Genomic DNA, 24,742 nt, shown 5'->3' with positions numbered 1-24,742 from the left:
AACAAACCGTATAGTATTTACAAAAAAGAGAACATGCATGAACATCTAGATCTTAATATAGACATATATATGCAGAAATAAGAGAAGCTGCGCGCATTAGCTCAACCCGATCGTGCTGCGTTGACAACCTGACCCTCACCTCCCTGTGACCGCATATGCGTCTATACGCCGTGCCGTTTGCAACCCGACAGGAATCTACTGCACCGCGCATGCGCTACTTGCCCCTGACAACCCGATCGCGTCCCTGGCAGAGAGGGGGGGGGCCGCACGTACTCTATCTGTCTCCACTCCTGCACGCATGTGCAGTAAACCCCTAGCGACCCGATCGCGTCCCAGGCAATGAGGGGAGGGGTGCGAACACAGTTGGCTATATGCGATTGCGCATGCGCCATTGACCCTCTAGCAACCCGACGGCGTCCGTACCAACCATAGGAAAGGTGCGCACGCTATCATTCATACTTGCTTGTATTGCGCATGCTCTGATGAAACCCCTGCTGCGATTACAGCAAGGAAATAAACCACAGGGCCAATAGCTAATGCGGATAGGGCAATGATAGACACAATACTGAGCATATTAAAAGAATACACCATAAACATCATAGTATTTGCTGCCCACTAAATATGTAAATGGTGGGCCATAATACCAACAGATAGTGCATGGAACCAAACCTTATTAAATATTAATACAATAACCATGTATTATTCTACCTGCTAGCTATATTTAATGCGAGCAGGTATTCTCCAGGCATACTGTATAAAAAAGTGTAAACATGATATATACATAGCTTTAAAAGCCAAAAATGTCTCTCCATATTGGATATCTTAAAGCTCAGTGTTAGCTCCATGTCAGCCTATATGCTGTGCTCTTAGTTGATCTGAAACATAGATCACCGAGTGATACAAGACACCCAAAGGTGAAGAAAGTGAAAACAATAAATGAAACATACAGGGAAAGGGGAATGGAGGAACTAGACAGTGCTGTGGAATTCATACACACTGAAAAAATGAAAAATGATAAACCATTTTACAAAAAACAGCCCAACTTCAAATCCTCATTTAGTCCATACGGTGAAATGGTCTTGAGCTCATATATTAGTCTTGCTTCCTTTTGCAAAAGCATCTTATTTCTATCTCCACCACGGGGTGGTGGTTGCACTTGAAGGATGGGCATACAGCGCATGGTAGCCAAGGAATGCCGCATTTCCTTGAAATGCCTAGCCACCGGCAGATATTTGAGCTCAGTCTGATCGTCCGTGCTGTTCAATGCTTTCCTGATAGTGGAACGATGGATCGCAATTCTCTCCTTTAGCATGCGTGTGGTTTTGCCCACGTAGCGAAGACCGCAAGGGTACGTGATCATGTAAACGACAAAGCGCGACTCAGTTAAGGAAATGTTTGATCTTGATTGGAGCCCCACTGTGAGGATGGGAATAGCTGGAACCCGTTTGCATAAAACCACAATTGATACATCCATGGCACCGGTACGATCCAGGTTTTCTATTAAGCCAGGATTTAGGAAGTCCATATTTGTCAACCGGGTCTGCTTGCGTCCGCATATCCCCTAAATTCCGTCCCCGCTTGTAACAGAATAAGGGGGGATCTTTGCAGATTTTCCCAATTTTGTTATTAGATAAGATATGCCAGTTTTTGTGTACGCTACGTTTGATGCGATTGGACGCGGTGCAAAAAGTACTAACAAAATGACATCGTTGTTGGATGGGTTTAATGTTACTTGATTGTAGCAAAGCCTCTCTATCAAGGCTTCTTACTTTCTTCAGGGCATCCTCAATGTCTTTATGATCATAGCCCCTATCTTGAAAAAATACTGCCATGTCCGAAAGTGCCGGTTCCAATTCATCTGGATTTGAAATTATCCTCTTCACTCTGAGAAACTGGGAAAATGGAAGTCCCCTCTTGAGTGGTGTTGGGTGGTGGCTGGTGGCATACAACAATGTGTTTCTATCCGTATCTTTATGATAAAGTCTGGTAGCCAAGCCACCAGTACACTATGGTGTCCAAAAAGGAAATCTCGGTGTTGCTAAATTGTGCTGTGAATCTGATTGTAGATTGAATTTGATTCAAGTGTTCAAGAAATTCTAAGAGCGCAGTCTCCGGCCCGTCCCATATGAGAAATTATTATTATATTATATATATTATATATATTATATTAATTTTTTTTTTTTTTTTTTTTTTTTTTAAACCTCCTTTCTCTCTCCTCCCTCCCTTCTCCCCCCCCCCCTCTCTACTATGGGACGATGTCCAAATGGCTTTATTTCATCCATCTATGTCAAGTCCTTCATGTAGAATTTGGAAAATGCACTACCATTTGTGCTCAAAGGCATGATTACAAAGACTTAAATTGACCTTGCAATATTGTAGAAAAGCTGACGTCTTCAATATGGAATGATAACTTTTTTTGGAGGGTATGAAAATTGCTTGGTATAATGCATCTGTAACTTCCTTGAGTTGCCCCATTGTATAAAGTTTACAAATTGAAACATTTTTATGGCTACACACTTTTAGTGCTTACTCCAGCTGAGCTTTAAACTTTAAAGCTCCCGAGGCACATGGGTCAATAGGAAGCTGCACTATTGCCTCGGTTTCCTACCTGTGCAATATCTTAAGCAGGGTTTCCCAGGGCGGACCTTAATGGGTTTGGCCCCCGAGACCTGTTGCTTCAATCCTGGGTAAATAAAATAGGTGTTTGCACCAGGAATATTAAAGGAAGGTGAACAAACTCACGTACCTAAACCTAACTTATTTTGACTAATCATTTCTCTGAGTCGGCCTCTGAGAGGGGGCTTCTAGATCTTATTTATTTGAAAGTTTTCATAACATTTGTAGACTTTTCTGAAGGATGTAAGTTATCTCAACATCACAAAATGATAGCTGAGTTGAGTTAATCGGTGTAGCCCAGTACTTATAACATGGATTTATGTAGTGGCTGGATGTTCTTGACACTGCTGAAATTCTGTTCTAATTAAGGGATTTTAAATCCTATAAATTAATGGATTTATTTGCTTATCAGGACTTTTCCTCAATCACACCAGTCTAATCGGTCTGACTGTCAGCTTGTTCAGGTGACTTTTTCTTTAACTGATGTATGAAATGCAAAAAAAAAAAAAATTCTTGTGTATTATTTTTGGGGTGATGTGCAAGTAATTTGTTTGCACAAATGTGTTAACTACAAACGAGCTTATTTGGAGAACCTCTCAAATCTCAAACCCAGTGTTTGGGTTTTAGATATAACCAACGTAGGAACATGGAAATGCTCTAAAATGCACACTGATTTCTTAAATTTGTTTCAAACCAATGTTCTAGATGCATTTTGCCATTTAATTGTCCTTTTCTTAAGACTTGGTACAGAAGAATACGCTGTTCATGCTTTGTCCAGATTTTTGCCCTGTTGCAAAATCTCTTCCTACCCAGTTCTGTGATTTTTATAAGCACCAGTAAACCGTTTGCTTTTAGCCTTTGTATGAGACCTTATGACTCCTTTACATCCATATGTATTGGATATCTACATTTGGATAAATTCTTCAGCACAGCAACTCTGCACACCTAGAAATTCTGATAGTGCTGTGTATATGGTCTTTATTACTGCAGTCAATGTAAATTTTTATATTAATGTGTTCCGCATAATGTTCCATACTGTATGTTTACACTTTCTCAGTCTAAAACAAAAACAGACTAAATTTAGCTAGACCGGGCACATTTCTAGGGTTCTAGACATTAAAGATAAAGTTGCTAAGAGGGGGGATGTTTTAATGATGTGCATAGAACTGCTACTCTTGTCACATCGTAAAATTGTGTCTGGAGTCCACCGCACTTGGTTTTTTTTATTTTTTATTTTTTGTTTTGTTTAATTTATGGCCTCTGCAAGACTGGAGTCAGATGTGTTGAGCTTACATTCATGTAAATATTCAGATTCCTGGGGCGGTTTGTAATGCACCAGGTTTTGCAATCCAGATCACAGTTTAGATACTTGTACTGTATCTAAAAATATCTTGGCTATATTAAGACTGGTCAGTTAGGATGAGAATGAAAAATGTTTAATCAGGCATCTCCACTTGTTTGTGGTCATTGGCCAGGAGCAACCATCTGGAACAGCAACATGTGCTAACACAACCTCATTTAAAAAAAAAGTGTCAAAAAGATGAGCGCACACTCCTATTAGTATATAATATATTTAATTCAGACTATCTCTCATCCCTCTCTATAGATCTCTCTCTCGATGGATAGATCTCTCTCTCGATGGATATATATCCACTGTGTGGGAAAAACAATTAAATAAAAATAATAAACAGTACAAAAAATTAAAAAGTTGGTCACAGAAAAATGCTGCACAAATAAGGATCTATAATTTTAACCTTGAGGTAAATACGGATAGAGCTGTGCATATGATAGAATGAATTCCAAAGTCCTGCTAGGATGGCATGTGTATAAGTATACAAACTCCAGAGTATCCATCACATAAACAGTCCCAAAATTATGTAATGCTAATATGAACTAAAACTGTACATAATACTGCGCTCCTCCCTATAGAAGTTTGCTGCAGGTAAAAAGATAGGCCTTACATATAGAAAAACAATAAGAACGATTTCTGCGCTCCTACCAATTAGGCTAAAATAAAATAATCTCATGAAAAAGGGTATTTGGTTAAACCCTTTGGCCAAAGTATTTGTAAGCCTAATATGAACTAAGGCCTCGTTCAGGGTGCCAGAGGCATGAGTTGGAGGGCGGGCGTTCGCCAGTCTGCTGGGCGATGTGTGCACATCATCCCCAGCAGACTTTTTCAAGAGTTGTAGAGGCGGGGCTACAGATCTCAGCTTAGTGATCGGAGTTGCTGTCTTGAAATAATTCTCAAGAATGATTTCATTGGCTGCCGAGGTACCAGTGACACTGCTGCAGCTTCAAAAAACAACTTGGGTTGTTTATTGAAACTGTAGCCAGCGTCAACTCCGTATTTAGGAGACAGGGCAGCAGCTACCCTGACAACCACAATTCCCTTTCAATACATTGTTTCGGACGGCAGCTCGCACGTAAGTACGCCCTCCCTCCGAAGCCAGCACCCTGAACGAGGCCTAAGGCTCCAAGGTGGACTGATCCGGGAGCAACGCTGGTGAGCTCGCCCATAAGCTACGAGCTGTAGAGTCCATACGATGTGTGGTGTTGTATACACAGAGTACGTTATGGCCAGAGGATCATGCGTCCTGCAGAGAGTCCCGAGAAACTCTCACCGGGAGTGAGTTAAACACCCCGGCCGCTCCACGGGCATTCCTTATCCTGCAGTGCAGGTCGTGACCCGGATGTATGAAAATAGCTGTAGAGTCTTGAAATAAATGCACATCTAGAAGTTTAATAGCCATCTCTGGTGTACCGGCGTTTCTTCCTCGGAGATCTTCAGCAGCTGATCAGTGTCCAACGTAATGACTCGCCCTACGCATTTCGTCAAGGCACGCTGACTTCATCAGAGGAATCCGTCCACCTTGGAGCCTTGGTTCATATTGGCATTACATAATTTTGGGACTGTTTGTGCTGGACACTCCTTGAGTTTGTATACTTATACACTTGCCATCCTAGGATGACTTTGGAATTGATTCTATCATATGCATAGCTCTATCTGTATTTACCTCAAGGTTAAGATTCTAGATCCTCATTTTGTGCAGCATTTTTCTGTGACCAACTTATTAATGTGTGTGGGGTGTGTGTGTGTTCCTTGATGAGCAGCCTTTCCCTATTACTATAACATTATCACCCACAGCACCATAGCCCCATCTTTGGTCACTTCATTATTTTATACACTAATCACATTTGTGCACTATTCAAATACATTGTTATTGTATTTGTACGCGCACCCGCTCTTATTGTTGCCATACCCATTTTTACGTCGTGGGGGAGAATTAACGTACTGTGGCTTATATTTGTAATGTCTTTCTGTACACTTGCAGAACCTTTGTGAAAATGTTGACACATAACAAGGGTTTAAATGCTATTAAAAAGTAGTGGGACTGTTCCTAGCAATAGGAGAGCCAGTTCAAAATTTTATAGGGCATTCTTTGAACCCCACCCCTCTTGTCGCAACAGAAAATCTTGTCACTTTGCACCATTACTTCATTCAATGAAGGATTGTTTACATTACACTTTGACCACTGACTTCTTAACCGTTAAATATGAGGTGGAGCCATTTAAGTTGGATATCCCAGCTGCTCTCTAAACCATGATACTGCTATTCTCCAGAAGGCCTTTTGCTTTGGAAGGCTTTGACACTAGCTGTTCTTTATGGAATTTTGAGCTTTCTTTACTCGTAGCCTCTTTCGATCCATTTTGTTTAATGTCTTTCATGCGAACTACCTCCTTGGTATCGTATATTGGACTTGTAATTTTAAGTGAATTACTCAGGTTTTTAACATGGTCTAATATCTGTTAGCTCTTAAAGGTGTTTCTCACCCCCCCCCCCCCCCCCCAAAGCCCATTTCTCAAAGGCTACAACAAAGCTATAATATCTTTTTGCCAGTCTCCTTTTTTTTTTTTCACAAATCTTTTTTTTATTGGGTACATTTTCAGTATACAGGCGATCAACTTGAAAAATTTGTGCTGTTACATGCATATTGTGTCGCTCGTTGTTCACATACATTGTTTACAGATTTTCCATATATTAAACATATGTGCCAGTCTCCTTTAAGTGCCACTTAAATCCTAATTTTGGTATCTTCATGCAGTATTTTTAATGTGAAAAAAAAACAAACAATTCAAGGTATTCTTTAAATGGCCTGAAATCTTCATAGAATGCAGAGTAAAAATATGCTAATATATATATTCCTAAGGAGAATCAAGTGATTTTAGAGTAATTGTAGGGCTGCAAAACGGTGTAGTTTGTGCTACGGCATAGCACTATCTAAAAAAAAAAAAAAAAAAAAGTGCTCCAATGTCTAAGAACACTCTGCCCATGGCTCATTCAGGTTAATGAGCAGTTAAGGTGTCTTCTGGACTTGGACGTTGACTTGGTCTTATGGTACCATAAAGAGCTTTAAGACCTCTTGCGCTAAAGCAGTAGATCATACCACAGTTGGCAGCAAACCCCCATTCAAGTCAATGATAACTTTTGTCCAATCACAAGATCCTCTTGTCCTATTTACAATGGTGTCAGATTTCAGACTCATCCATTATTGACATTCTTTACTAGAAGATTTAACCATTCAAAACCTGATTTAGGATACTACATGAGTAGTTTTCATTCAGATCATCCCAAAGTAGCTTTTCCAGAATGTAAATGTCTTGTTTGGATGACGTATGGAGTTACTTTTGCCTGGCCAGATCTGTACACCTGTACTTTTTGATCGCATTTCCTTGGGTATCTCGCCAGTTTAATTTTGTTTTTGTGTTTGGCATTGAAAGATCTGTCAGGCCATGTTTACCCTATTTCCTATTAAGGGATTTGCGACGACAAATGTGTTTCCCTCTTCCCCTTGAAATCTTCAATTGATTAGTGTAAAGTTGTGAATTTTTATTCAGGATAAACTAGAAAAGGTATCTGCGAGTCTTCCTGATGAATAAGGAAAGTTGGCAAAAACTGCGGTCTGCATGGCTGAGTCCTTATTTTTTATACAGCCTTGCGGTAAATGTTGGTTTTCAGGCTTGTGGTCTCCGCAGCTGATTACCAGTGTCCCCCTGCTTCCTTAGATTTGTACCTCCTATGTGGGATGGCGGTAGAAGCCCTGGCTGGGCTCACAATATGGTGGTTTCAAGCCGCACAGGCTATGAAGCAAAAGTGTCTCCTTTGCAGTTTCCTGTTGGCCCACATGAACCGGGGCATTCAAACTGAACCGATGCGTTTTATCGGGAAGCAGGGGGGCCCTGGAACTGAAATAAATGCACCTCTATCCCAGAGTCCTGCTGCTTCATACATATATAGCCTAGCTGCAAGAACTGTTTATTTAAAAAAAAAAAAAAAAAAAAATTTCAAGATGAGGGAGACTGTCAACTTAAGTTAAAGAAAATTAATCTTTAACTACCAGCTAGCAAACTGTTTCTGTTGGACAAAATAGCCATTGTATGGTGTGCCAAGTAGGTAAAAGCTTTGCTGTGGTAAACATGGGATAGCTAGGAATGACCTGTGGCAGCAACACTTTCTTGCATTGAAAAATGTATTTCCTGCATTCGCTAATCCTTTTGTTAACTGAAGGATTAGCTGCAGGAAACAAGGGTGCTTCTCAATTCACAGCTGTGGCCAATGGGCCACAGAGGTGCCACCTTGGTAAGATTTATAAAGGCTTGTGCTTAGTCATACTTGGCTCACAAAATTGTGGGTTTACTGTATATTCAGCCTTGGTGTGTATGCGTACTTCTCCTCCTCCTGTGTCCCAGATATAAATGTTTATTTTTATTTTTTGTTTCCCAGTATTTAATTTTTTTGTGATTCACTACAATAGGAACACTTCATGTTTAGTACTGTTGGGATGCGTAAATAGCACTGTAAATAGATGTGCTCTTTGGCTCAATAAGAAATGTTGCCTGTAATTCCTATGTGGGATAGTTTAAATAGTTTTGCACAATGTTCTAATAGCTGTTTTTAGTCCTGGAGAATGATGAATTCAATGTCTGTTTTAATTTATTTTTTTATCTTTAATTTTTTTTAATAGCATTGGTCAATGTGCAGAGATTTCTGAACCACCATAGGTTTCTTCAAGAGTACTCAAAGTTACACAGAACAGTTTTTGGTTTCTCTTACATCGGTGTTAGCCATGTTTACCCTGGACCTCACTACTACAAGTCTGCTGCTATACCTTACAAAGCAACACAATGTGAAGTTCTCCTTTTTGCTCATGTGAAAGTTGCCAGCCATTCATAACATGCATGTTCCACACTGAGGTTAACAGAACAAGTGCTGGAAATATTCCAGTTTGTACTGTAAACCCTGTATGCCTCGTCAGCCAAATATTTAAAGAACCATCATTCAGGCACTCCCTAAACTGTTACCTTTTTTTTTTTTTTTTTTTCTCCCCTCTTATGTTCAGAATTAGACCATTTTATATGGAGTATTGTAAACACACTAGAGCCTTGATGAGCAAAAGTAATTTAAAATGCTAATTCCCTTTATGCAACTTCACTGTAGCCAAGATGACGTACTGTATGGTTGCCTTCCCGTAAACCTGTCTTCAAAAATAAATTAATAGGTTCTTGTATAGCGCTGCTAGTTTTACATACCGCTTTATATTGTGCAGACAGTCCCTGCACTGTAGAGCTTACAATCTGTTTTTGGTGCCTGAGGCACAGGAAGATAATGTGACATAACCTAGGTCACAAGGAGCTGACACCAGGAATTGAACAAAGGTTCCCCTACTTCAAGCTCAGTGTCAGTCAGTGTCTTTACTCGCTGAGCCACTCCTTCCTCCACATCTACCTCTATGGCCGTGTGTGCGCACGCAGGGCCATCTTAACAGCATTATAGGCCCCCGGGCAAAGCAGTGCACTGGGTCCTGCCTACACAACCCCAGCCGTTAATTGCCTCCCACGAATCAGTTAAAATCTGCTTCCATAACATTGCAAGCAATAAAAACGGCAACATTTCTCTCGCGAATGCAGACATGCCAACTCTCCGCTACAAGTCGTATTTTTTCTCCTCCTGAGTTAGTGGGAGATTTGAATGTTGACGCGGGTGATCGGAACATTAGTGTTAAGTTCTGGTCTGTGCATAGATTAGCATGGGGGCCCTATGCCCAGCGTGCCCATGCTTTAAGACAGGACTGTGTGTACATGCGCACGCACATATTGGTGCCAATTTAAAGGATATATACTTGCGGCTAGCTGCTAAAACACGTGTCAATAGTAATAATGATGTGAACTGAGGTGCATAGGGACGTAATCATTGAAATATTCAAACTGTTGATAAAGAAAAACCCCACACGAGTTCCTATCACTTGCACTCAAAGTACAGTCAGATACACAGGTGTTGCTATAAAACGCTTGTATACAGGTAATAAGTGGAATTTTGACTAAGATAATCTATTTGGACTTCTGTCGACACTATATCCGAGGAGTTAAATGGTATTAAGAGACTTTGTCCAATTAGGAGTCTAATATAGACTTTATATTGACTTATTTCTAAAAAGGTTTTTCCATTTAATAGTGTCTTATTGTGGACAGAAATTACACTAATAATCCATGATAATCAGATATTTACAAATGACAACTGATACATGCAGCCTCACTGGGGATTTTTATTGCACTGTAAGTATAATCTTAAATTGCCGACGTCAATGTTAAATAAAACGTTGTTTTTTTTTATTTTTATTTTTTTTTATTAGTGGTACATAAGAGGATATTTATATTATAACATAAATTCTCTTCTAGATATTGGAATCTGACGGATCACTAGAGATCTGTATATCTGACTATGTACTTTGAGTGCAAGAGATAGGGACTTCTGTGTGGGGTTCTTTTCTCCAACAGTTTGAATATGCCAATTAAAAGGTAGATGTGAAATAATTGTGCAAATTTACATTAATATTAAATAGTGTTTAATGAATTTTGGATGGAAAGATTACTAAAATACCCACAAACAACTTAAGGATAGTGATGGTTACCGTGTGTGTCTCTAACTAAATGCTTTTATGTATAATTTGGCATTAAAGACCAACAGTTCATTTCTGAAAGTCAGACCATTGTGACTGTGCTTCAGATAATGGGCCATTTTGACTAAGCAGTGCTATGCAAACACCTTCCAACATGGTGCAGTAAATATGGCCCTTAAACGCATTCAAGTGTTTTAAAGTGTCTTCTAGCATGGAAGATGCCTTATGCTATAGCACGTCTTTGAAGATGGGTAATAAGCATGATCTACTACATGTGTCCTAATCGGCTCTGCATTAAGCTACCATATACCCCAGTTTACCTGGGACAGTCGTGTGCACAGGTCGATAGAAAAACACAGCTGTTGTAGTGAACATGTCTCCTCGCCCAAACTTTCTTTTAAATTTCAGATTATTTCGCTGTATATTGTTGACTCGTGTAAGTCTTCGTAACTTAACTTTTTTGGGGTTCCAACTTCCCTAGGCCAGTGATTGCAAAAATCCTGGTCGCCCCAGACAATTAAAATTTCTTCCCTTGCTGACCAACCAGCAGCGCGTGATACAACTTCACTAACGCAACATCAAAGCATGATTAGGCGTGCTATGGCAGCTGACAGGTTAAACCACTGCCATGCCACTCAGTGTGTAATGTGGGTGGGGGAGATTAGAGGCAGAGGCATGGGTGGTGATGGCTCCAGGACTTTGCTTGCCCCTGCTCTCAATCCCTCCCCCCTGCTTTAGTGACGAGCAATTTTTCCTAGCCTCTTGGCTAAATGGCTTTATATGCCGCTTTTTGTCAAATAAATTAAATGACATTCTTGGAATCTTAACTATTTCACATAGGAATAGCCTTCTCATAAGTACTGTATGAAACTGCACGTGAACGATTCAATATTCTGTGCTGAGCGTGGTGGGGGGGAGACAAAACAGGAGTTGACTATTTGTTTGAAAGGGATTGAAATTTACCCACTTTGGAGATGACTTTAAAGTATATGGAGTTGGGTCATAGCTCTTGGCATACAGTTTGAATATACGTTTCTTGATGGCTCACTTGCGCAATTGTAGGGTTGTTCAAAGATAGTGAGGAGTGTTTACTTCATCTGTATCTGAAAAATACCGTTTACATGTAGATATTACAGAAAATGGGGCTTCAAGCTTCATGATGCAATTGTACACTGCTTATTTTTTTTTTGTCCCTGAGCGGTTTAAATCTTGCACAGCTTCATATTCCATAATATAGAAGTAATGTAGCATAACATTTGGGGCTCACTATAGTACTACTTTTTTATATTTTATTTTAAACTGTTACATGGTCTTCCAGTATAATAAATATGGTGGTCAGCATTTTGAAGTTTGAACAATTCGTAAAGTTAACTTTTGCCCTACTTTATCTTGGCCATAAATCTGCACGACTCCGATTATATATATTTTTTAATTAATTTTTTTTCCCCCCCTATCTATTTTAAACCATAGTTGATGGTGTGTTGGAGTGAGAAACACTTGAGTATAATCTATTTACTGTGAGGCTGCTATTGATTTTATGGCAAGGAGTGGGTTATTGGTTAACAATTCACTTAAATATAAATGAATGCATGAACTGTCAGAGCAGTACTTTTTTTTTATTTTTTATATATAAATATAATTCCTAATCCACCGGGATCATTATCACCAGACAGGACAAAGGTTGAATAAAATTGGGTTTATTCTGGCAGAGCAAAACACAAAATAACAAAATACAATAACAACTGGGGCCCTGGGGAGTAGACTCTAAATTTGATTAGGTGCAGGGACCTGTTTCAGGTAGGCGTACCCTGTCCACTTCTCGTCCTGGAGTCTCAGTGCGATACACACAGTAGCAGCTTTGAAATCCCGCCAGTTGAACCACCGTCAAACTCACTATATTCTGGTACTCTGATCGGCAGCGCTCCTTCCATAGCCCTCAGTGGTAATTCTTACTATGAGGAAGGTGCTGCCGACCAACCAGAGCACGGATTGATATGGTGCAGCCAATCCAAAGGGGGCGTTCAGAGTCATTCAAGACCCGTGGTGAAGGAGCTGCTGGCAAGTGGGGAATTTGAACTGACAGAGCTAGCGATGGGTGGGGTGGCCAGAAGCCCCCACACCTAATGATGGCTCCTAAGGATTATATTTTTGGCCAACCCTGATTCTGATCTTGGATAACTGCAGAAGTGGTGTAACACTTAAATTGTCTCGAATCTGCATAAGGCTTCGCTTACAGTGACGGCGACAGCGACGCAACGTCGCCGCGAAACAAATGCATTTGCCAAGCGTGCGCTTGTAGTGAGCGACGCAACAGATTGGTCGCCATCGCTGGAAGACATCTCTATTTGACTTTCCAGTGACCGTTGCATCGCCATCACCAGCACAATAAGCGTAGCCTAAGCAATAGGTTCTCCATGCATGTAATGTTTAATATTCGTGTTAGTCTCCAATGGAATGATGGCTTTAATCCACCCCCTCCCCCAAGACAATTGAAACGGATACATAATGCAAAGCTGCAATTGTTTTATTGAAACACCTTTTTTAGCTAATGGTTACACCCATTAGATCAATCAATTATAGTAATGCTTATTTTTATCTAGTTGACCATTAACTAGTATTTCATTTTGTTATGAATGTGGATTTTGTCCTACACTTAATTTTCCTAGACCTTTCTTTTACACTGTTGCCACTTGATGAAATTCTGTGAGCAATAATGCGTCTTACAATGTTAACCTTAAACATGATCTGGAAAACAATATAATAGGGGGAACTTTACATGACCATGTTTTATTTCTGTTCTTAAAGTACCTTCCAAATAATGTGCTTGATTAGCAATAACCTGTTGAGAGATTTTAATTCTGTATATTATGATGACAAAACCAAGTTGGGGAATGAATGAATGTAAAAAAAACCCTACCAAGTCTGGATCATATATTTCTAAGGTTAAATAGGGCACAATAAATCTGGACATCTGTTTAGCTTTTGGCTCCATGGGGGTGTAGACTTGAGATGCTTTTTAAAGTTCACTCATAAAATTCTGGAACAAGTGAATTTTATTCATTTACGATTGCCCGTCATGACACGCAGTAGAAGTTTTAGCATATTTCTACTAACAATGTGCATGTAGACTACAGCAGTCATTGAAATACAATAATCTATCTTTCTGATGAGACGTATCTGTCCCAAAGAGCTTTCCATCTCAGTAGATTGACTTGCTCAAAGACCCAGAGCCGAGAGTTAGGTTTAATGTTTTCACTTGCATCAAAAGCTTTATTCTTGCCATTCAGCATATCGGCTACACACAGACCACCTTTTTAATAGCCAAAGAACGGGTAGAAAGCTGCAATCTCACAGATTTTTTTTTTTCTTCTTTTTCTTCTCCTGGCTGTGTCCACGTGGCGGTCATGTATCGGCCACCTAGCTCTTCTCGCGCTCCCCCTTCTGTCTTTCTCACTTTGAATCCTGGCACTTCTTCTTTCTCTTGACTCCCCTGTTCTCCTTGGGGACTTCAACTGCCATATTGATGACCCCTCTCTCCCTTGGGCTTCCCACTTTCTCTCTCTAACCTCTCTTCTTTTGGCCTTCAACAGTGGACTGCAGCCAGCACTCACAAGGATGGCCAATACCTAAACCTAGTTTTCACTGAATTTCTCAATTTCCCCTTTAGTCTCTCAGATCACCATCTCATTTGCCTCTAACTTCTCCCTTTTACACCTCCATCTACCCCTCATTTCTGCAGAAACCTGTGCTCTATTAACCTACCAGCTTTTGATTCCACTTTACGCTCCTCCCTCTCACCTCTGCTCCAGATCCTGACAACCTGGTCAGGAACTACAACTCTACCCTATCATGCTCCTTGACCTACATGCCCGCATTCTCTGCCATTCTCGCCACAGAAACCTCAGGCCCTGGCTATATTTCCACACGTGCATGCTGCATTCCTGCACTTGTGCCTCTGGAGGAAATCTCACACTCACAGACTTCCTTCACTACAAATTTATGCTATCCTGTTTCACTCTGCCCTCTCTCAGGCTAAACAAATCGACTTCCCCCCCCCCCCCCCCCCAATCAACACGTTGAAGTCTAAACGATGCCAACTTCTGTTTTTGACTCCCTTCTCAGACCACCTGCCTGTACTTCCTCCATCTCACCTCAGGACTTCGCTGACTATTTCATAAAGGAAGAGGTGGAATCCATATGTCGGGATATTCTCCTCCCAGCCTACACCTCTTCACAATTCTCCTTCAACTAGTTTTCCACGAGAATGCATCACTGCTGATCTACTTCTCCCTTTACCACCTGCCCTCTTGACACCATTCCCTCAAATCTCCTAATCGCTTGTTCCTACTATAATCCCTATGCTCTCACACTTGACTCCTCCATCTACATGGTACCTTCCCTTCAAACATGCAACAGTCAAACCATGCTCAAAACGACAAGCTTGACACTGTCTTTATAACTATCGTCCTGTCTCCCTTTTGCCTCAACTCCTTGAATGTCTTGTATTCTCTCGCTTGCTCCATTTTCTCACCACCTTTTCTCTCCTAGACGCTCTACAATCTGGCGTCCGCACTGCTCATTCCACTAAAACAGCCCTCACTAAAATAACTGACCTCCATGCTGCCAAAGACAGAGGTCATTACACTCTGCTCCTATTTCTCAAACTCTTTGCAGCATTTGATACTGTGGACCACCCTCTTATTCACCTTCTCCATACTCTTGGTATTCGTAACACAGCTCTATATTTGATCTCCTCTTAACTCTCCCCTCATACTGTGTGTGTGTGTGTGTGTGTGTCTCTAACATACCTTGGGTTAAAATATCACCTCTATGCACAAATTCACTTTCCAACCCCTGACTGTACTCCTGCTAAACAGACAAGTTTCTGAATGTGTCTCTGCTATATCATGCTGGATGGCCCTCTGCTGACTAAAAATTAACATATCGAAAACTGAGCTCCCCATATTTCCCTCAAACCTGGATATACTACCTCCATCCACGTTACTGTTGTAAGTACCATCATATACCCAGTAGCACAAGCACACTACCTAGGGGTCACACGACTCCTTCCACACATTCTCTCACATTCAAAAGGTAGCTAAAACCTGTCGTTTTTTCGTCTGCAATTTTACAAAGATACACGCCCGTTCCTCTGCTAGACTGCTAATACTCTGCCACAGGTCCTCATTCTCTCCTGTCTTGATTACTGTAACATCCTGCTGTCCTTGATCCTGTCCCTCGCCTCTCTCCCCTACAATCTATCCATAACACTGCTGCCAGCATCACTCTACTCTTTCCTAAATCTGTCTCTGCGTCTTGCCTGCACAAATCCTTCCCCTGGCTTCCTATCAAATCCTGTGTCACTCTCTAGTCTCCTCACTTTTTTTTAAAGCTTTATACTCTTCTGCCACTCCATACATCTCCGCTTTAACTTCTCTCTTTGCACCATCCCGACCCTTGCGTTCTGCTCAAGGATGTTTTCTCTCTACCCCTTTTGTATCTAAACCTTTCTCACAGACTGCCCCACACCTCTGGAATACCCTTCCTCCTCAATATCCGACTAGGACCCTCAACAAAGCATATGAGTAGCTCTGTGATTTATACTATACATCTCATTAATCGACCATGGCCCCTTGAAGGCGCACTTACCAGAACACCTTTCTACGGTCTTTGTATGTTCTTCCTACTTAATAATTTGTAAGCTTTTTGGGGCAGGGACTCCTTTCCCTCCTTTCCCTCCATTCGCCGTTGGGTAAAGCCACCTATTGTCTTCTGCCTTGGTTCAGAACCAGTACAAGCTTGAGTCTGGCCATGAAACTCAACATTCTAATGCTCAAAAAGTTGAGGAATATATACTATGGGAAGATTCATTAGGAATAGTACTCCTATATCCATTTTGGCTGTACAACTAAATCAGGAAAGTCACACAGTAAAAACTTTCTGAAGCAGAACCAATAGATGTTACTAGAATTGCCTTTTCAATCGCAAAATAATATACATAAATTTTGTTTTGACACTGATTCTGGGAATGTGGGATAACAATGTGCCTAATTCATTGGTCGAGGGAGGTTAACGATTGTATATATGGGGGAAAAAGTAGTCTGGTGTTTTTGTTAGCTGACCAGATTCCCAATGTCTTTGGAATGTTCATGTTGAAAGCATTTCCGATTATTATTGACTTGTTTCTGGTTATTCAAACGGTTTTTACATTTCTTTGTGAGTCACTGAGAACACCCCATGTTCCAATAATATAAGAGGGGGAGGTGTGGAAGAGTAACTGACCTGAGCTGAACATTCAGTTCAATGTCTCCTATACACTAGGACTTGTTGACTTAAATCGAACAATAACAGACCTTACTTTTGTTTGCAAATGGCCCTTCATGAACTTTGTTGGGACCAGCTGGCCAAAAAGCACATTGCTTCCTTTTTGATGTAGTTGGAAGTTAATAAATTCCACAAAGTATCTGGTCTCCTTTCCAAACTCTGTTCTTGGCTGGTCTTGCTAAGAAGTGACACGTGTGAATTTTTAGGACTATTGGCAGGCCCAACTGCTACAAACATAGTTTGTGTGAAATTTGGAACAAATGGATTCCGTCTAGCAGGAATCTATAAAAGTATTCTTTAAATATGTCTCCGTAAGACCTCATGCCAGGCAGTAGTGAGGCCCGCAATGTTTACTGAGCAATAGCAAAAATAAAGGGATAGACAAACTTTTTTTTAAACTCAACCGGTTAAGACCTCATGTTAAAGGGAAATGAAGAAAAAGCTGTAGCAGAATATAATTGTTTTTCATTCTCCACTCCAAGTATGTACTACTTCCGGTGCTGTGTATTACTGAATGTCATGTTTTTTTTCTTTTTGTGGCCTTTACAGGTGTTCAAATAATTGGGTAGAGCTGGCAAGGGATCCTTTAACGAACAAATGGCTTTAACTGGCTGTCCAGATGCGTTCTTACATCCCTACTATCAGGTAAATTGCTTTTCTGTTTTTGAGAAGTTGGTTAAAGAATATTGCGTCGTTGGTTTCTTAGACTTGTGTATGAATAACACATTCATGCTTTACATGCCTCATTCTTTCAAACCATGTAGGAGGCTTGCTATGCTCCAACTCACTTGAATAGTGACACAAAGCAGGTTGGGTCCCAGAGATTTGCTATTCAATTTAGAAATGTATGAATGTTAAAAAAAAAAAAAAAAAAAAAAAAAATCACCATGGATCAGCACTCAAAAGAAAATGGGGGGAAAAAAATAACAAAAAACCCTTGTCTATCATTTTATTTTTTCCTTAGTGCTGATCCAGGATGTTTTTTTTTTTATTTTTTATTTTTTTGGTGTTATCAAATTTTTTTCATGCATCAAACAAAAGCAGAAATACTAAATATCTCAAAACAAACAATGGGAGGGAAAGTTAGCACACTTTTTATATTTGCAAACTACAGCAATGTTTCAATGACACCTGGCCCCGTAGTTGAGCTTTTATTTAGTCTTGAGTGCAGGTGCAGTATGATTTTTGAATGCATCTATCGGACCCTAGCACCTCCCATCTGAATTCAATTAGACTGGGCGAGTGTAAGTTCATTCTAATTTTTGTTCATGAGATGTATAAATTTGCCACACTCTGAAGTTTGAACTACTTGGATTTTAACTTTCTGTTAAGTTCTGGCAACATTGGACAGAGCGAGTCCTATTTAAGTGACTATCTGGGGATATATAAATAAAAGATCATGTTGCTATACTGCATTGGGAAGAGATGCCTATTAAAACACCTGAGACCTGTCTAAGTTACCCAATTTATATATTCAAATGGTTTTTAAATTGTCGTTCTATCTTGGGTGCGTTCATGTGTATCTGTCAATGTTGCGCATGTCTCTTACTTTCCTCCCCATCCCCTCTGCCAGTCACACATTTTTTTTTTCTCTTGGATCTGGATGTAAAGTGTCCATAATGGAAAATGTTGCCTGGTTCATGAACTTGAATGAAAATCTGGCTCATATATTCCCAGGAATTCTCTAGCAGAGTACAATGGGTAGAGGCAGTTCCTTTGACAAACCAGTTCTAAGAAGCCAGATCAGAAGTTTCTTTAACATCAGTGTGTTCTGATAACTCACCTTTCCTGACTGGCAGGCAGCAAACTGCTTGTAATCATTATGAATCGAGAAAGGTATAAATTCTGTACAATGCTGGAACCAGATAGTGGGTCTCTTTGTGGTATGAGTGACGTGACATCCTGGTTCCACGTTCAATTTGAGTGTATTGGAATGGCTGCTTGAGTAGATGGTGGAATCCCTCTCCAGGTAGGTCTGGACTAACTTTCTAAAATGTTGGTCTGATTCCAATTGGAATTCTGCTGTGGATTCCCCAATTCCAGTTACAAAGTTTACTGTCAACTTTTTTCCATTTTGAAATTTCCTGGGTGCAAAAAGATTGCAATAGTTCAGAAGTAGTCAACCTGCGGCTCTCATCTGTCCGCAGGTTGCTGCTCCCCAGCTGCTGCCTCCCTCACTGTGCTGCCGGTGGCTGGTGGGGGGGGGGGAAAAGAGTTAGAGTGGGGCCAACCGGTGGTGGTCAGGCCTCCTTTTTGCCAGTGGGCGATTCCCCAGCTACTGGCCTGCCTCTTACACTGTCCCACACTGGTCCTCTCTGTGACGTCGTGCTCCGGCATTAAGTGGGACAGTGCAGGAGTTAAATGTTAATGCTTATACAGTATATACCTATTGGCGTGTGTACAGTATATGTATGTGTTTGTGGGGGTGTAATTATCAATGTGTTGCAGCTGTGAGTATTTTGGACTTTTTTTTTTTTTTTTTTTTTAAATATAAAATGGCTCTTCAACCTATCAAGGAACAAAACTGTCCAACTACTGCTTTCAAAATTGTTGGCAACCTTTTCTCTGAGATGTTCACCCTTTTCTGCCAGCTTGGTGCAGTTTTAATTGTTTCAACTCTGGCTAGGAGGACTCTTGGACTGCAATAATATCCATTTTGCTATTCTTAATTGACTCCTTGAGTGTATCTCTTATTTTACTGAAGCCTGTGTTGGGGAAATAAAGTTAAGATTCAGCAATAATAAAATATTGGTACCTGCATCTCAAGCTGATATTTGGACTTTGTGCACTTAATATGCTGCCAAATCTGAATTAACAGTTTGAACTAAGCCCATTCTTATTACTGTCTTTTACTGAGTCCAAATTTAAGTCCTTAATGTGAAGGATGGGCTGTTCCAGGTGACTTTAACCTCGATGGACTTGACCCTAAAACAGTACAATCTGGTCACAATTGGACTAGTTTAAGTTGAACACAACTAACTTCCCAAACCACACAGACCACCCTACCATCTTGTCACGCTTGTATGCCCGCAGACCTGGCAAGACCCCAATACTGAGGTGGGAACGGTATTACACCACACACCCACAGCAGTGGGAACAAGCCCGGAGTGTGGTATAGCGTTGCTGGGCCTGTTGAAAAAGTAGTTAGGATACTTGCAACGTCTTGCAGGGTTAAACGTAAGAATGGTCGTGTCCGTGTGCCAATGTCCAGGGGTACAGAGAGCAGAGTAGTCGTAGTCCAAAGACAGGTCCAAGGATTCCAGAGGTCAGCAAAGTAGAGTTCGTAGCAAGGTTCAAGGGTTACAGAGATCAGGGTAGTCCAGGACAAGCAGGGGTCCAAGCCAGGGAAATCCAAAGTAACACAGGAGCAGGGACACAGAGGGAGCACAGCATAGGTCAGCACACACATGGAAACAGGAACTATGCAGAGCGACGATAGAGAGGACAGACCGGGATTATAAAGGATGACACACCAATGGGAGAGAGGGGAGGAGCAGAGAAGTGGGAGACAACAAGGATAGGTCAGGGAGAGAAGAGGAGACAGAGGGATCAGAGAGAGAGATAGCTTGCAGGGAATGGGAGGAGGCGTCAGGAGAGTGACGGGCTTTAGAAGAGGAGCGTGTGCGCGCGCCTTCTGTGTAAGCCGAGTGCGCGTGCACAGGCTTCATCACAAGACGCGCGTAGCGCCGCGGGCACCCCAGCGGAGGGAAGCAGAGGACCGGATGGGATCGCTAACGAAGGTGAGGGACTGGCAGCGGGCATAGCGGGTGTCTGGGAGCTGTAAGCGTTGCTGCAGGAGATCGGGGACCGCGTGGGACCACGTGGGTGCGCAAGACCTGCGGGGCATGCGCTGAGGCAATGGGGCAGTCAGAGAGGTAGACGGAGCGGGACAGGAATGGGTAAGAGCAGGGAGATTGGCAAGGGAAGGGACAGAAAGAAGGGGAAGGAATCCCCTGAACCATCACAAATCTGACAACGATTCCGTGCTAGATTATATCGTCTCCTGTTGTCCCAAGAGAATCAAATCCTCTGGTATTCTGCCTGACATTTTCAGTGACCATGCAATAGTGTTCTGTGTAAGGAAACAGATTAATGGCACATCGGATTAACAGTGGGGTCCCTGGCAGTCCCATTCAAACTGAATGGGACTGCCAGGACCCCTGCTGTGTTAATCTGATGGGCCATTAGTATGTCTGCAGAAATGTCACTGAAATGTTTATAGCATGTATCTTGATCTTGTTGGTGGTAGCCCCAAATTTTCCAAGGCAAGTTTTAGAATACTCGTCGGCGCACCTGTAGATGTCCTGTACAACTCTGTATGCCACTGTGTAACTACAGCACACAACACTGCAAAATTCTCAAAGAACTCTTGCATCCAGACACAAAGTAAATTTTTCCGGTCTTGCCTTTTTAATACTATATGGGCAATCTATGCAGCTATCGGAATAAGCTCCTCACCCCTGCCACATGCAGCACTTAACACTTGAGTTCTGACTCAAAGACTTCATGATCCCAAGGTTCAATAAGGAATCTGGTCACTCCTGTTGGTGCACCTCACCTGGAACAACTTACCAGAGACTCAAATCCGCCTCCAGTTAGTTCTTTCAAGACTCCAGCTGTCACATGTTAATCTTGTCTAACTGTTGTGTACACCCTGAACATATATTGTCCCTAACTATCCATGAAATGTATGACAATATATTTACAAAGTCTGTGCCCAGGACAGACCTAAAAAAATGAGCGCTAACTCAATGTATTTCCTAATAAAACATTTTATAAACGAGAGAATTCTGCACAGACTAGGATAAATTATTCAAATACCAAAATGAGCAGAATATTAAATACTGGTATGTTTAGCAAGCTGCTTGTATCTAGCTAACACCCTGAAGCTATTTTAGTTTAAGTCTGAAACATTTAGCACCAAAATAAGTAAAAAATATTGTTGGTTCCTTTAAAATTTCTCACAATGTGTTTTTGGAATTTGCTGCCAGTAGATATTCTGCATACAGGCAACCTGCTCTAAAATTGGCAATGCTTCTAGGCCTTTATAATAAAGCGCAATGTATTGTCTACCTACTTTATTGATTTCTCCCATTACATGTGCCATACCTTTTACTTCCAAACTGCTAGAATATCTCGTGTAATGTATGATCAACTTCCTTAATGCGTATGCCCTCTTGGGCCCTTAACATTCTTCATTTCATGCAGTTCACTCAACACTGGCATAACTAAAGTAGCGAAATAACTTCTTGAAGCAAAATCCCAATGCCCTTTCCCCCTTTTCTTCCCCCCCCCCCCCCTCCCAGTCCCCTGCTTGCTCTCAAGCACTTTTAATATTTTAAACTATTGGTATCTGTAACCATGCTCTTTTCTGGTTCTCATAGCACTCCCATTGTCTATTTTCTGTCTCCAATCCGCAGGAGACAGACGTGTACTTCCAATGTGTAGAGCGAAAAAGGAGGCCCAAGAAGAGCCTGATCGCTTGGTTACCAACTCATTTTGGCTTTAGGTCTCGTATCTATTCAGTTGATACAGATATAGCTATTCACCTCAAACCTGCGATCATGCCACAAGTCTCTGCCTCCTAGCTATTCACCTCAAACCTGCGATCATGCCACAAGTCTCTGCCTCCTAGCTATTCACCTCAAACCTGCGATCATGCCACAAGTCTCTGCCTCCTAGCTATTCACCTCAAACCTGCGATCATGCCACAAGTCTCTGCCTCCTAGCTATTCACCTCAAACCTGCGATCATGCCACAAGTCTCTGCCTCCTAGCTATTCACCTCAAACCTGCGATCATGCCACAAGTCTCTGCCTCCTAGCTATTCACCTCAAACCTGCGATCATGCCACAAGTCTCTGCCTCCTGGCTATTCACCTCAAACCTGCGATCATGCCACAAGTCTCTGCCTCCTGGCTATTCACCTCAAACCTGCGATCATGCCACAAGTCTCTGCCTCCTGGCTATTCACCTCAAACCTGCGATCATGCCACAAGTCTCTGCCTCCTAGCTATTCACCTCAAACCTGCGATCATGCCACAAGTCTCTGCCTCCTGGCAATGTCCTTGTGGATGGGGCCCCGCTGCCTTAAACAGGTCTAAAATGGAGTTTCTCATTTCCTCCTAAATACAGTCTAATATCCCCTTTTCCCATTTATAGTATACAGATGCAGCGGCCATTATCCGAACATTTACCTGGGTACATTTTGCGTTGTGCTGCTTGTAGGCTGCGATATATTCACAAGTTTTTTTTTTTTTGCTGCTGCTGACGACATGGCACATCGGATTAACACAGCAGGAGTCCCTGCTGTGAGTCCTACCGGGGCCTGCCTTTCTGTAATAGACGCCCAGTAAGAGGCTGAATCGGTCTAATTAAATATCTACTAAACACCAATACACAACCCACCCCATGCCCCCACATACTGTAAAACAATATATATTTTTTTATACAGTATTAATACCACAGGCCGATGGTGGTCCCCACGGGATGGGTTGTGTATTGGTGCTTACTAGATATTTCATTTGACACATTACAGTAATGTAGAAGGGGGTCTCCTGAGCTGAACCGCATTGGTTTCTGGTCCGGGGACCCCCTGCTTCCCGAGATACTGGCCCTGTTATGGGGTGCCGGTATCTACTATGTATGGAAATGTCCCGATCACGTGATGGGATTAATGTTTAAAATATAATAAACACCCTCCCCCCCCCCGTGCGATCGCTTGTTAGAGGCGCACAGTAGAGTGACTGATCCAGCCTGTCTATTACAGAAAGGCAGATCCGTTGGACTCACACAGCAGGGACCCCTTTCGAGATTTTTTCGAATAACTGTATAATACTGCCGCCAAAGCACATTGCCCAAGTGTGACATTTGACTCCTTCCTTCACTCCGTGGCTAGTGTCGCGTCGTTCTCGGTTACATTGCCAAGACCCGCCCTTTCCTTTCGCACTACTGGGGAAACATGCCCTCTCCTGGATTATTGTAATATTCTGATAACAGACCTCCCCGCCTTGCAACAGATGCTTACATTATTGGAACAGACAAACCTACTGTATAAATTCAAAGTGATCTAATGATTGTTTCAAACGTTATCTAATGGGGGCAAGAAACGGGCAATTGATTTCTAAGAACAGATCTGGAAAAGTTGGCTTATTTGATTAGACTCTAGTTGGCCCCTGTCCTGCCAGTATTTGATTCCCTTTAATGCAGATTTTTTGCTTGCAGGATATATTTGAAGAGCCCATGCAAAAAAAGAGAACCTTTTTTATATTTAATACTTCAAAATGGACAGCGACTGCATACTTAATTATTGACGTATGTGATTAGGAAGAGCATGTGGATTGAATATTGTTTTCTTCCCATGGTTGTCCATTTTCTGGGTGCAAGACGCTTTTCCAAACTGCATCTTTGCATAAGCTGTATGGCGATGTAACGAAAGTGAGATCCTGCATCATATAGTGGTTCAGAATATCTTCTTTTTTGAAGTGAGCTGTTCTTGCACAAAGCAAGTGTCTCCTGTTTAACATAAATAAATAAGAAACTGGCTCATGAATGATAAAAACGAATCGGGACACTGTTGGTATATTCCCTTTTTACTGCTAGTATTTGCAGTACTAGGGTGTCTTCTAGTGGTTAGTCTGTGTCAGGAGCAGATGCTGATCTTCATCTTTGAATGATTCCTTCAACCTATAACCTATTTGCGCTTTCAATTTTCATGCACCTGTGGCTTTTATTTTGTGACTGTCAATCATATGATGCAGAAAATCCACTGCTGCCAAAATGTTTTCAAACCAGTAAATGCTCACTTGTTTGAGGATAACATAGATCAAATACATGTACAGGTTTA

The 24,742-nt window shown here is 41.5% G+C and overlaps 1 protein-coding gene across 13 annotated transcripts in view; it reads left to right on the top strand.

Moving 5' to 3' along the window:
- Positions 1–24,742, top strand: part of GRB10 (growth factor receptor bound protein 10) — a 286,718-nt gene that overhangs the window by 35,446 nt on the left and 226,530 nt on the right. For all 13 annotated transcript variants that reach the window (XM_075586488.1, XM_075586487.1, XM_075586486.1 and 10 more), the window contains one exon: positions 17,448–17,543. In XM_075586488.1, the coding sequence (XP_075442603.1) occupies positions 17,496–17,543 (48 nt within the window). In that variant the 5' untranslated portion in view covers positions 17,448–17,495. The remainder of the gene's footprint in view (positions 1–17,447; positions 17,544–24,742) is intronic.

This window comes from Ascaphus truei, chromosome 2 (assembly GCF_040206685.1).
Source record: "Ascaphus truei isolate aAscTru1 chromosome 2, aAscTru1.hap1, whole genome shotgun sequence".
Lineage (NCBI taxonomy): Eukaryota > Metazoa > Chordata > Amphibia > Anura > Ascaphidae > Ascaphus > Ascaphus truei.
This window is presented reverse-complemented; position numbering and strand designations above follow the sequence as displayed.